At 39.9% G+C, this 14,450-nt stretch overlaps 1 protein-coding gene across 2 annotated transcripts; it reads left to right on the top strand.

Moving 5' to 3' along the window:
* The first annotated feature begins 463 nt into the window (after nt 1-463).
* On the top strand, nt 464-13,834 carry SDE2 (SDE2 telomere maintenance homolog). 2 transcript variants are annotated; one of them, XM_059065782.2, is made up of 8 exons: nt 529-723; nt 3,474-3,552; nt 6,571-6,688; nt 7,685-7,796; nt 8,132-8,301; nt 9,091-9,205; nt 11,104-11,608; nt 13,501-13,834. In XM_059065782.2, exons 4-8 carry the CDS (start codon nt 7,696-7,698, stop codon nt 13,720-13,722), a joined length of 1,113 nt encoding a protein of 370 aa, XP_058921765.1. In that variant the 5' UTR covers nt 529-723; nt 3,474-3,552; nt 6,571-6,688; nt 7,685-7,695; the 3' UTR covers nt 13,723-13,834. The 2 variants fall into 2 exon arrangements, with proteins under 2 accessions (XP_058921750.1, XP_058921765.1); XM_059065767.2 differs by lacking the exon at nt 3,474-3,552 and having other exon boundaries at nt 464-723.
* The last annotated feature ends 616 nt before the right edge of the window (nt 13,835-14,450 follow it).

The raw sequence follows: 14,450 nt of genomic DNA, 5'->3' as shown, positions 1-14,450 counted from the left end.
GAGAATGCTTGGTAAACCGGGAGGAAAAAACCGCCCAGGGCTGTTGTTTAGAAACCTCCCGACCTCCGTTTCCCTTGCCCCTAGGGTTGGGGGAGCTCCCCAGAGCCGAGGAAGCAGCCCCCCAAAACCGCTTCCGGGACTGAAGCTTCCCTCCTCACGCCCCCAGGGAGCAGCGCCTTCTCAGGCCACGATTCCCTGCGACCCAAAAATAACTACACAGACGTGAGGAAAAGGGCCAAAGCCTGCAGCACAGGGAGGTGCTTGGTTACCGACTTATCGCTTACAGCCAGGACGCTCGAAACCTAACCCAGCGCTAGCCTTTTATACAGAGTCCCTGGAGCCCCGCCCTAGCAACTTCTCCTAGCAACGCCTCGCCCGGGTGCTCCGCGGTCTTATCGGCCTCTGCCAGGCTCTTCCTGTTCCCCTCCCCCAGGGAGCAGGCTCGGCCGTCCCAAGTCACGTGACTATCCCCAGGGGAGGAACGGGAGAGCGGAAGATGTGAGGGGCGGGGCGCTGGAGGGCCAACTCAACGTCATCAAGATACGCCGAGCTGGTTGTGGCGCTTAGCGCTTCTGGGAGTCTTGAGATTCGACGACCGGTGAAATGGCGGAGACTGCGGCCCTGGTGTGGCTTCGGGGCCCCAGCTTCGGGTGCAAGGCGGTGTGGTGTGCCTCGGCCCCGCTCTCCGTACGCGATTTTATCCACCGACACTGCCAAGATCAGGTGAGGTTTGTGGTTCCTGGAAGGAATGGGAAAGCAGGACAGGGGCAGGATTAGGTGCGGTGAGGGTCTGTCGGGGACACGTCTATTCTTTGGGGTTCTCAGTTTTTGAGACTGAGGGTTAGGGTTTTAAGGTGCTTCAAACTGATGCTGAGGCCTGCCTTTGCTTTTGTTTTGTGGTGGTTTTGTCTCACAGAAGGGAGAAAAACCCCTTCGCTCACGGGCGTTTAGTCCGGCCCTCAGTCTGGACTAACAGAATACACTTTGGTATTCTCTTCATCCGTAAATGAGGCAGTTGGACCAGATGATTTTTAAGGCTCATTTCCTTACGTTCGCTCTGTGCCTATGTGACGTGCATTTTTTGTCCACTGATAACACAGCCCTCTTAGCTCCAACCTAGAGAAGTATGTCATATCCAAACCCAGGCCAAAGGATGGTTGAGAAGGAAATGGATTTATCTGGTCACTGTTCGGGGCCAAGCACTCACATAGGTCATGTTGAGGGCATGATTCTTAGGGCCTGTCATGTAGATGTTTTCACTAATCATTATGATGTTCTGATTTGCCCAGACATATTTTTGAAGACCTGTCATTGACTTCTAAAGTTACATGTGCGGTTTACTTAATTATCAAGTAAGCAGGCTTTTACCAACTATATTAAACCTATTCAGTTATTTAAAGAATATGCTGGTCTCAATGAATCTAATTTTAATTTTGACATTTGATCTCCTATTAACACGTTAACACTGCAGTCTAAACCAAATCTTTACTTGGATTGGTTCCATGAAGAAGCAATGTCTGTTTGCAAATAATGTGGTTTTTCAGTTTCCCCATTTTTCTTGCTAGACTTCAGTTTAAAAACTGTCAGAAATTTTTTTACCATCTGAATGGGGAAATATTTTCCAAAATAGTTGGATTTTAATATCTCTGAAAATAACTTTTATCTGATGACCAGTTTTCAGACTTACTGACAGTTGATCCAAAGTGAGACCAGAAAAAAATAAGATCTTAATTATGAGGAGTCTTGGAAAAAATAATTTAAAATAAGCAAGAAATATAAACAAATGGATTCATTCATATACTTAAGACACATGGCCATAACAAATATGAACAAAATCAAAAAACTTATAAAAGGGCATTTGATGAGATACTGGAACGAATAAAAATAGCTCAAGTTCATGCTTATGCCTTTTAAAACAGAACTATTCTGACACATGATAAAGTTAGTGTTAGCTCTCCCTGAGAAAGTAAAAATCAGCCTGGCTCTTCATCAGGCTGGGATAATACACAGATAAAGCTAGCTGCAAAGTCAATAGGAAACAGTGTTTCTCCCAAGGACATGGTACAGTGATGAAATGTCATAATGACTTCCTTGAAAGTCGGCTTCTTTTTTAGTCTTTGTGAAACCTTACCTCAAAAATCCTAGACTATAAGAATAAACTGTTGTTGGAAGTTATATCAGTAAGAAGCATCCCACTCTTACCTTGAGAATCTAAGTCACTTTGATGTAGAGAAGCACTCTTGATTTCCCAAGTGCAGAGCTTCAGATTAGGGGTTTCTGGACACAACATTACACATTTATCTTAACTTTGTAGTTTCCGAGGAAGGAGGAGCCTGGATCTCCTTTACAGTCTAGACCTGATGTTGACCCTTATACACACAGCCCTGCTTTATTGTGAGTCTCTCAACACATTGTTTCATTTAAATTTTACCTAAATTCCATCCACCCCAAATCCTATTATAACTATATCTTTTTATTTGTTGGGGAGACACCTCGTGATTCCTCTGGTGTTCACTCCCTCTCTTGTTGTAGTGAGTCAAGAAATTTGAGTTGTTGAACTGTATGTTGTCTCTGGTGGCCTTCGGCTGATTGGCCTAAGACACACATAATACTTTTTGCTTGAAATGCTTTATAATGGTTAAAAACAGTTAAATTGATTGTAAATTTTCTGTTATTTTTCCTACTAGTGATTATTAACTGACAAGAATCTTAACAAGTAGAAAATGCAATTTTGTTAATCAGTTGTCTCGTTAAATAAGCAGTTCTATTTGGAAATGAAATATGATGCATGATGTATAATCTTTCAGCCTTCATGTTAAAGTCTTTTAAAGTTATTTAGGATTTTAGAAGTACCATACCCATTGGATATATAAGACATTAAAAGAAACAAAAGTAGCTTTTAATTTATAAACATTAAACATATAGGAAGTATATTACATGTCTCATTTAATTTTTACAACTCTTTAAAGTAGACAGTATTTTATAAGCAAGAATAGTCCTTCATGTCAATCACATCATTGCATATAGCCTGAGCTCCCTTGCTCCTCTCTCCTGGTATCATATTTGCCTGGGAAAACTCCAGTCAATTTAAATCCAACTCTCCACCTATTTTACCTGGCATCTGGGCAGTGACTGTGGTAGGGGAACTAATCACGCAAACCAGTCTCACTACAAATTCATAAACACCAAACTTGGTGGTGCTTGGCATTTCTATGGTATTTCTCTAACCCAGAGCATGCTTCCACTGGGTTGCAGGACTGCTGAGAATATTGATCTAAGTAGTCCTTGGGCAGCTGGACAGAAGCCAGGACCTCAACACATCTTTAGTAGCTTTGCTCATTTTCCCTAGAGTGTCATCCAAATATTATTTGTGTATACCATGGTGTGAAAAGGGTTGAGAGGCACTGCTCAGTTCATCACTCTTTCACTCTTCTAGATTACTTTTTCACATCTTCTCTCTTTAAATCTCCAAGACTTCTTCCATCCCAAGGACCATACTTTGTACTCACGCAGTAAGGAGAGAATTTCTGCATCGTCACACCAGTGCCTCTGGTAGGTACCTGCTGTATATTCAGCCTTCTTGTCTGTTACTGTGGATGAACTGTCATTATTTTACAAATAATTTGCAATTATCTTCTACTTTGTACAGTAACCCCGCCCCCTCCCCTACTGAAAGGCTTATTTTGGCATTAGTTCTTTCTCCCCTGTATTTTCCAGTGTTTTCCCTTTTTAAAGCATCATTCCTACCAGTGCGCAAACGTGAGCCCACATCCGTTCTAGCTATCACCTTATTTTCTCTGATTTTCTTTATACAAAAATATTCTTGAACATAAAACTTTTCTCCTTTAGAACCCACTCTAGTTAGGCTTTTTTGTTCCCATCACTCCAACAGAACAGCTCTTTGGCATACTGGTCAGTATCTTCTATGTTGCCATATCCAGTGATCAGTTTGCAGTTTTCGTCTTGCTTTGTCTGTCAGTGCCAGTTTGCACAACTGACCAGTTCCCTGCCAGAGTACACTTTTCTCACTTGTCCAGATATCACTCTCAGTTCTCTTCCACCTCACTGGACTGTCCTTTCCAGTCTTTTACAGCTTCCTCCTCATCACCCTGAACTCTAATCTTGGAGGGGCCCCTCCCTCATCCCAATGATTTCATCCATACTCATGGCTTTAACTACCATCAGTATGCTGACAGCTTTCAAATGTAAATCCCCAGTGCAGACCTCTTCCCCAAACTCCAGACTTGTATAGCCACCAGTCTACTCGGCATCTCCCTCTGGCTGTGCAATAAACATCTCAAAATAAAATATCTGAGATGAGACTAATTTTCTCCCTCAGACTTCCTTTTCCCTCTTAATGAATGACAACTCCATTTTCCCATTTAATCAAACCAGATTTTTGGAATCATCTCTAATTCCTCTATTGATCTCAGTCCCTTCACTCAGAGCATTAGCAAATCCTGTTGCCTTTACCTTCAGAGTGTCCTCAGAATCTCACATTTCTCATCATCTCTGCCACTACTGCCCTGGTACAAATAGCCTTCATTTCTTACGTGCGTTGTCACAATAGCTTCTCAGTGATCTCTCTGCTTCTATAGTCTTACTTTCAGTTTAACAGCTAGAGTGATATTTTAAGAGCATGACTCAGATCTCACTTTGTTCAAAACTCTACAATAGTTTTATTCAGAGTAACATCCAGAGTCCTTACAATGGTTTTGAAGGCCTTATCACTCCCCTTTTGTGTACTTCATTCTAGCCTCGTTGGCTGTGTTGTCTTCCCTGAATGCTCCAAGTTCATTCCTGTTGCATTTGCTCTTGTCTCTGTCTGGAATGCTGTTCCCCCTATAGTCACATGGCTCATTCTCTCACTTTCTTTAATTCTCTGCTCAAATGTCACTTGATCAGAGAGGCTTTCCTTGACTATATATATTAAACAGATTACCACCACACCCATCCACATATCTTATCCCCTTTACCCTGCATATCACCACTTGACATGATATATAATCTGTTCATTATTTGTCTTCCCCCACTAGAATTTTAGCTTCGTGAGGCAGGATCTGTATTCACTGTAGTATTCATGGTAGTATTCCAACACTTGAAAAGTACCTGGAAAATAGTAGGTACTTAATATTTGCTGAATGAACGAATGGGTCCCATTGAAATAGCTGTATGATGTGGTTCAGAATGAATGTTCATAGTTTCCACTTCAGGAAGATGCCGGCAATGCATTTTTCCTTTCTATTGCTATTTAGATCTCTCTTTTCTTCATGTTGCAGTTTTAGTTGTCAGCCTCCTAAGTTCCATATAACTTTGGAGAATTCTCTTCTCTTGTCTCATTTTATGGCATTAGAAACTTGTTTAGAAAGACTTACAGTTTTTATATTTTCTTTTCATCATTTGATCTGAGAATTTTTTTGAAATACATAGAGTGGGTTTGGGGGAGTGTACTTGGGCTTCTGCAGTGATTGGCTGGAACTCAGAGGGATGCTGGCAGAAGAGATGAGGCAGCAACTGCCAGCTGGTCCTAAAGCTGTTCAAGCTTATATAGGTAGTATATTAAAAATCATACTTTTGTCTCCTCCTCTCCCCTCTTATTATCCCTATCTACACTTTTCAAGATGTCACTTTTAAACTTGGGGCCACTCAGTGTTCAACTTGATACTACCTGTTTTAAAAAGTCAGAGGAAATGGGACCTTCAGAGTTACTAGATCTGAGCACTGAATAGTCTTCTACCTTGACCCCTATTTCCTATTAGAGAAGGAGAAAGAGCAGGATTTTTGTTTCTGTTTTTGTTTTGTTTTTTTAACATTTATTTATTTATTTGGCTGTGCCTGTCTTAGTTGCGGCACATGGGATCTTCATTGCCCCATCTGGGCTCTTGCAGCATTCGGGATCTTTTTTTTAAGTTGCATCGTGCAGTTGTGGCATGTGGCATCTTAGTTGTGGTGTGTGGGATGTAGTTCCCTAACCAGAGATTGAACTTGGGCCCCCTGCACTGGGAGTGTGGAGTCTTAGCCACTGGACCACCAGGGAAGTCCCGAGAGCAGTTTTTGTTGTTTTTTTTTTTTTTTTTTTTTTTTTTTTTGTTTTTTTTTTTTTTTTTTTGCGGTACGCGGGCCTCTCACTGTCGTGGCCTCTCCCGTTGCGGAGCACAGTCTCCGGACGCGCAGGCCCAGCGGCCATGGCTCACGAGCCCAGCCGCTCCGCGGCATGTGGGATCTTCCCAGACCGGGGCGCAAACCTGTGTCCCCCGCATCGGCAGGCGGACTCTCAACCACTGCGCCACCAGGGAAGCCCCCCGAGAGCAGTTTTAATTTTCACCTAAAAGGCAGAAAGTTCTTCTATATATCATGATTAAGTATTAGGAAGAAATCGTGCCTAGAATACCTCATACAAAATGAGTTTTTTCTTTTAGTAGTTTCCATTTTTGCAATTCAACAAATATTAATTGAACACATACTATCTCCTTATAACTGGAGTAATAAAAAGATAAGCTAGGTCCCTTCCTGCAAGAAACTTGTATTGTCTCATAAACAGCATTGAAAGAACCCCAAACTTGTCTCTAGGATGTTCCAGTGGAATGCTACTTTGTGAAATGCAATGGATCACTTGTTAACACCAGTGACACAGTGCAGCATGGAGCTGTTTATAGTTTGGAACCCAGACTTCGTGGTGGAAAAGGAGGTAGGTCATGAATGTTGATGGCTTAGTTGTAACACATCTGCGTTCTGTAGCCATATGTATTAAATTAACAAACTCCTTGGTGTCTGTAATGTACCAGCCTCGATTTGCCTTGTGAAATCCTTTGTTTGCTTATCTAATTTTGCATCTTTTCTCTTTTATTCTTTTTGAGGTAGATACCGTATGATAAAATTCCCACCTTCTCCAGCTGGATCACTCTTAGGCACCCTAGGCTCTCAAACTCTAGGGAGGATTAGATGAAGAGAGGTGATTATTATTCTGTCCAGTTTGCAGATGAGTGTCAAAACAATCAAATCTCCTTGTGCTTTTCTCAAGATTTTTGCCTAGTTATTGTAGTTCCACGGGAGGTCTAAAGTCACTTTATGAAATACAGCCATTTACAGATTGAGGTAGATTAAGGTCCTGGTTGTCATAACTCATCTTAGAAGAGAAAAATAAACTAAAAGAGAAAAACTGAATATGAACAGTTCTTGGTATTTCTCCTGATGCACTAACATATAATCCTTAGGCTTTCTCAAAATCTGTGGTGATTTGGTTTGGTTTTCAAAGAGCTAACATTTCAGATTATAATCATCCTGCTGTTTGCAATTGTGTCAATAAGAATGAAGCTTGTCGTATCAGCCAGTGACAGCTTAAAATTGCCTCCTTGCAAGATCTCACCGTATAATTTTTTAAATTCTTAATCGTGGAATCTTGGGATTTCTGGCACTAGGTAAAGCCCTCTAAAATAGCCCAGTGGTGCAGGTATTGATACAATATTGCAGAAGTATAAGAGGAAGTGTAAAAAGCGTGAGATTGAATCAAGTTTATCAGTACTCTTACCTTTGCTACCTAGGTTAGAATCTTGATGTACATTTCCTTTAAAACTGAAAAGAAAGTAGAGATCACCTGTAGTCTTATGATATATTTTCACAAATTTGGCTTTTGTCCAGCCTTGAACACTTTTTTAACCTGCTTTCTCCAAACATATTTGCTCAGGTTTTGGCTCTATGCTCCGAGCACTTGGTGCTCAGATTGAGAAGACAACCAATCGAGAAGCTTGCCGGGATCTCAGTGGGAGGAGACTGCGAGATGTCAATCACGAGAAAGCGTAAGATGCCCACCCGTTTCTATTTTCTTTTAAGAAACATACTTTTCTGTCATTAGTGATTGTACACATGCCATGCATATCAGAAATGTAAACTTGAAATACTTAGGCTCTAATTTGTTGTTATCAGATTTAACTTTTTCTGTAATTTAATAATTATCTTTGGGTTTTAGTCAAGTCCATAACAGTATGCTAGTAGTAAGCATGGCACACCTTTCTGAGGGAATATCACAGTATGAACAAGAGTGCATTAATTTGTGTGCGTGGGGTGTTTTATGTATAGAAACACATGTGTATAATATAGCCATTCAGTTACATCTCTTCTCTCCCATCCCCAGAATGGCTGAATGGGTAAAACAACAAGCCGAGCGAGAAGCTGAAAAGGAGCAAAAGCGCCTGGAACGACTGCAGCGGAAGCTTGCAGAACCCAGGCCCTGCTTCACCAGCCCCGACTACCAGCAGCAGTGCCATGAGATGGCCGAGCGTCTGGAGGATTCCGTCCTCCGAGGTGAGAATGAGGATTCCTTAGTGCCATCAGCGGGCATCCCTAAAGCCAGCTGTTCCACACAGAGGGCAGTTCTTAAGCTTTTGGGTTACAGACTTCTGAGAAACTGATGAAGCTGTGGAATTTCTCCCCTCAGTAATGAATACAGTATATCTTACAACCCAGGGAAAAAACCCATATACTCACGCAACATTTGACATACTTGACCCCTGAACTCTGTGGGCTTATGGGCCCCAGGTTAAGAATACTTTTTGTGCTTAATGGGAATAAGCTAAGTCTTCAGGAGGTGCCTGGACGCCAGCATTTCACTTCCATTTTTAGGTCCCTTTTTTAAAGCACAGTTTTCAATGAGAATGATTTTCATTAACTTTTATGTTTGTTTTTAGCATCCAAAGCATTATGCTAGGGCTATTGTGCATTCAGTTGAATAAGAAGGAGTCTTTTCCATCAAAAGGGTTATGGCATAACAGGGGAAAGACAGTTGTGTGCAAATAACAAGCACAAGGGGATGAATCCTTAGGTTTGAGGAGAGATAGGTATGAATCTGTCAGCCTCAAAATTATAAATTGGACATGGTGCTTTAAAAATCCAGTTCAGGAGCCAGAATGCTTATCTTAAATCTGTGTAAATTTGAGATTAGTCTCATTTTAACTGGATTAAATTTTGGTGTGTTAAGAAATTTAAATCTAGAACTTTAGATTGCAGCTGTTTTTGCAATTCAGATTATTTATAAATGCTTAAATTGAACTTAGTCCTGATAGTAGAAATTGAGTTGTTAAAATGTCTGCTTAGGTATGCAGGCTGCCTCCAGCAAGACGGTATCAGCAGAAATCTGTGAGAGTCGGAAACGGCCTAACAAATCAAAAACAGACAGAGCAGCCAGTGCAGAGAAAAGGAAATGCTTTTGGTAAGTATGTTCATTTTCATTTCAAATCGATCTTTGAGAACTGAAGAAAAAAAAATATTTTTCTTTCTGTTTATCCCTCTGGAATATCTTGTTCTGAAACTTACCTACTATATTTTTTTCTTATCTACCTGGAATAAACATACTTTTAAGTAAAGTCTGATGGAAGCTCAGAAATTTTCCACAGTGCTTCAGTTCAGGTTTCAGTGCTTCTCACATTGTATACATTAGTAATGGTTTCTGCCATTAAGTGCCATTCATAGAATCTAAAGGATAATTCTTTTCCTTACAGTGGAAAATCACATAAAAATAGCTTTATACTTGAATTGCTGTTAGGTGTTGAAAGAGTTAACTTTCAGAAATTCCAGGTGGAAGCCATGGCTTTACTTTCCAGGTGGTTCTGTTTTCTCTGTGGTTTTTTGTAGTCATCACTGAGGTCTTTGGTCACTTTGCCAGACCTCTCTCCACCACTTTTGCACTTGCAGGTGAAAAGCACAACAGTACTTTCTCTTATCCATTCTTCGTACAGTTCTCCCACCCTTCCCAGTTGGTCCTCTGGTTACCAGCTCAGTTCCCTTGGGCCGAGTTCTAGAATATGATAAGTGCAAATGGATCTTGGTTTCCTTGTTGGCCTCCCCTTTGGGGATAGAAAGATAATTATTAACTAAACACCATGTAACTCTGTGAGTCCAGCATAGAATTTTTTGTGTTCTTTCTGAAATGTGAATTAAATGTTCCTGAGAGAAAAGATAGTAGTATTTCCTGTGGGTTTCTTTTTTTAAAGCCAGGTTTATTGTGGTATAATTTATATATGGTAAAATTCACTTTTTTTTTTTTTTTTTTCTGTACGCGGGCCTCTCACCGTTGTGGCCTCTCCCCATTGCGGAGCGCAGGCTCAGCGGCCATGGCTCACGGGCCCAGCCGCTCCGGCGGCACATGGGATCTTCCTGGACCAGGGCACAAACCCGTGTCCCCTGCATTGGCAGGCGGACTCTCAACCACTGCGCCACCAGGGAAGCCCAGAATTCACCCTTTTTGAACAGTTCTACAAGTTTTGAAAATTTTATAATATACAGTCATGTAACCATCACCAAAATCAAGCTATGGAATATTTTCATCACCCTAAGAAGTTCCCACGTGTCCCTTTGCAGTTAATTTTCTTCCCCCACCTCCATTCCTGGCAACCCCTGATCACTGGTGTGATGTTTGTTCGTATGGTGTTGTCTTCTCCAGAATGTAATTATGTCTGCTGCTTTCACTTACAATAATGCTTTCGAGATCCACAGATGGTATTATATGTATCAGTAGTTCGTTCCTTTCTATTGCCAAGTATTGTTGCCTGGTATGGCTGTACCACTATTTGTTTATCATCCATTCTCTAGCTGTTAGAGGTTTGGGTAATTTCCAGTTTGGAGCAATTATGAATAAAACAGTATTTTCTCTTTTTTTTGGCCGTTGCCATGTGGCATGCAGGATCTTAGTTCCTCGACCAAGGATTGAACCTGTGCCCCCTGTAGTGGAAACTCGGAGTCCTAACCACTGGACCGCCAGGGAATTCCCAGGATTTTCTTTTAACTGTTTATGATTTTATCTAATTTCCAACAGTTAAAATTCATACAGTATTGGGGAAAAAAGTTTTAAGCAAAACCAGTTTGTTTTAAGAGAGTCACAGCTTTAAAAAGAGATCCTGTTGGATCTTTGGCATGTTGCTTCCAGTCTCACTGAAGTTTTTTTTCTTTTTATACCTCTGGAATATCTTGTTCTGAAACTCACGTACTCTCCATCTCAGGCTAGCCGATACCTTTATTCAGAGTCTGTTTCCTGGACAAACTGCAACTCTTTTTTTTTTTTTTTAAGTAGAAGCTGTAAATGGTGTTAAACCTTTTTGTTGCTTCTAATAGGTTGGGCATGGAAGGACTAGAGACTGCAGAAGGGTCTGGCTCTGAGAGCTCTGATGATGACAGTGCAGAAGCACCTAGTACTTCAGGAATGAGCTTTCACGTTCCCAAAAATGGCAGTGATGGTGTTGAGATGGCAGCCGAATTTCCTAGTAGCTCTCAGCAGGCAAGAGTATTGAGTGCAGACTCTAGATCACGAGAAAAACTACAGACCCCTGTGACGGACTCTGGGAATGGTATTTCAGAAGATTTGTATGCTGAGCTGGGAGAGGCATCTACCCAGGAGTACATGGAAAGGAAGATGGCTATAGAAACAGAGAAAACCCAGGAGAAAAATGAGGCAGAGAGTAAAGAACTCTTAGAAAAGGAAGCAGCTGGAGTTGGACTGAATAAGGAGCAGGAGACCAAAGAAATGACTGATGGGGAAAGAGCTGCCAAGGGAGCACCTGGAGAAGATAGGGAAAACATACTTGTTGCCAAGCTGGAGGACAGCCAGTCAGGAAACACAGTAAGTAAATTTGGGGGGTTGATGTCTAAAGCCAAATCAGTTTAATCTCTGTAGTAAGTCATTAAAATGAAAAGATGTGCTTTTTCCCATCAGCTGCTTAGTGGAAAGGCTTGTTTAATAATTAGAAGTACAGATGATGGTGAAGCTAGCCACGTCCCCCCCCAAAATCCTTAGTTTTTGTTTTTTTTAAAGCTCTGGAATTGGTATTATTTTGCCACTAGGTGGTATCCTTGGTTCCATATTTCATCAATTCTAAGATGCACGTTTTTCACATTTTAATACCTCTGAATTTGGATATATATCACGTTATAGTTTAATTGGTATTGTTATTCTTTCTTAATAACACATGCACTAATAAGGCATACTATGATAGATGGTATTTTTAGCTTTGATAAAATGTGCTTATTTTCCTATTACTGAATTTCTAGTTACTTAGTTTTTCTTTCTCATGTGAGTTACTGAACACAGTTGTCATTTGGATGTGAAGATCTTTCCTGTAGAAGAGGAGCAGCTCCTTTTTAACTTTATCATTAAATCTTAAGCCCCACACTCAGGCTTTTAAAAATTTATTTTCATTGTGCATGCTTTTCCTTAAATAGTTATTTGCTGCCTTTAGTGGACTTACTTCCAGCAAAAATCTTTAATGTTTACTCTTCAGTCTAATGATTTGCTTTTTAGGATAGATGAAACCTGAACTACTTGGCTTCTTTGGTAAACACAAAGCTTATCATTATTTATTTAACCAGCACTTTCCCTACTGGTGCTGGTTAAATAAGCAAAAATGCACATATTGCCCTTTATAGGGAAGATAGTGAAATTTTTTATGCTAAGGGCTTTAAATTGACCCTTACACCATCTCTGGAGTTATAGGCATGTAGCTTTTATGTTACTCATATATGCTAGGAGTTTATCCTAACCAAAGTCTTGGAAAAATGAAGAAAGGACAATAGAATAAAACCTGATTTGACTTTCAATCTTTGAGCTTTTAACTGTGGAAATTTTGTTCTTGATGTAGTTGTAGCTGGTGTATTCATAATAATCACGTACAACCACGTGTGATTCTCCAAAGACACGTAAGTGGTGGTTTATGATTTGGCCATATATAAAGAAGCCAAGATTCACTCCAGAAATCTTAACAAAATGGACTTTAAAAAAAAAAAAAAAAAAGATCACCTAGAAAGATAGTTTGTCCCTAGAGCTCTTCAATATTTTTAAAAAAACAACTTACTGTGAGAGAAAATTACTGACCTTTGACTATGTTTGTTTTTAAAAAACCCTAGGTGGTGAATGTTTTCATTCTTTGCAGAGCACCTGTCATTAGAAGTATTTAATTTAAAAAAAAATTATTTAATTTTGTCTTAAAGTCTATAAAGGTACTTGGTGGATAGAACAGTTGCAAGTCTTTTGAACAGCAGTTAAATTTGTCAAGTTATATAAGTGAGAACTTTGATAATCACAGTTATTTGATTAAAATAGAAAGCTTAGGATTATGGAGTTAGTAGATTCACAGGCATAGGAATCTCATTAAAATGAGGCTTTATAGGATGCTGCTGTTTTCTCTGGTCATAGTATGGGGGTAGGTGACGTACATTATGCTGTTTGAATTTTTACTGGAAAAATCAAAAAAGAAAAGTAATATTAAGAATCTGTTCAAGAATTCTATAACTTGTTACTCTTCTGAATACTTGTTTCTAAGTATATAGATAAAAAATTAATATTTATTAATTATGCATTGACAATGTGTAGAGAATAACATGATTATTAAAATTCAGTAGTAAGATATGGCATATTAAATGAAAATTTCTTGAAAGACAGAAGGTCGATGACAATTGAAGAAAGTTTTATTCAGAGGAATTGACCTATTTAAAATGTTTCTTTCTTTTTCTTCTCAGGATATTGGTCAGGAAACCGTAGATTTACTGGCGTTCAGCTCTGTTGCAGAAGTGGAGTTGCTGGGTTTGGAGAAGCTCAAGTGTGAACTCACGGCCCGGGGACTGAAGTGCGGGGGCACTCTCCAGGAGCGGGCGGCGAGGCTTTTCTCTGTCAGAGGACTGGCAAAGGAGCAGATAGATCCAGCTTTATTTGCCAAGCCTTCGAAAGGGAAAAAGAAGTGAATTTCATCGGAGCTGATTTCCTGTTTCTTAATAGGCTAGCGCTTACAACCTGTATAATGCAGACTCTTGGACATTATTCTTGTTGCTATTAAAGGTGACTTTAATAACCAAATTATAACTATCCTCTTTTTCATTATTAGATTTATAGAATTAATTTGTGAAACCCTCTGGGCCTGAAGTTTTTTTTTGGGGAAGGTTTCTTATAACTTATTTCTTTAATAAATATAGGGCTATTCAGAGTTTGGGGGTTTCATCTTGTGTCGTTCAGGTAAATTATAATTTTGAAGAATTTATCCATTTGACCCCAGTTGTCACATTTGTGGACATAAAGTTATTCATAATAGTCCTTTCTATCCTTTTAACATCTTGTAGAAGCTGTAGTGTTCTTTTTCATTCTGGTACTGGTAATTTCTGTTTTCTCCTTCTTGATCAGTCTAGCTAGTTTATTGTTTTGTTGGTCTGTTTTCAAAGAGCCAACTTTTGGCTTTGTTGCTTTTTAATTGTTTTTAGTTTCATGGATTTCTGCTCTTTATCATTTCCTTTCTGCTACTTAGGTTGGGTTTACTTTGCTCTTTTTTTAAAAAAAATAATTAATTAATTAATTTATTTATTTATGGCTGTGTTGGGTCTTCGCTTCTGTGCGAGGGCTTTCTCCAGTTGTGACAAGCGGGGGCCACTCTTCATTGCGGTGCGTGGGCCTCTCACTATCGCGGCCTCTCGTTGCAGAG

The sequence above is a fragment of the Kogia breviceps genome, chromosome 1, assembly GCF_026419965.1.
Source record: "Kogia breviceps isolate mKogBre1 chromosome 1, mKogBre1 haplotype 1, whole genome shotgun sequence".
Taxonomy (NCBI): Eukaryota; Metazoa; Chordata; class Mammalia; order Artiodactyla; family Physeteridae; genus Kogia; species Kogia breviceps.
The sequence above is the reverse complement of the archived record's forward strand: the minus strand, read 5'-3'. Positions and strand labels throughout refer to the sequence as shown.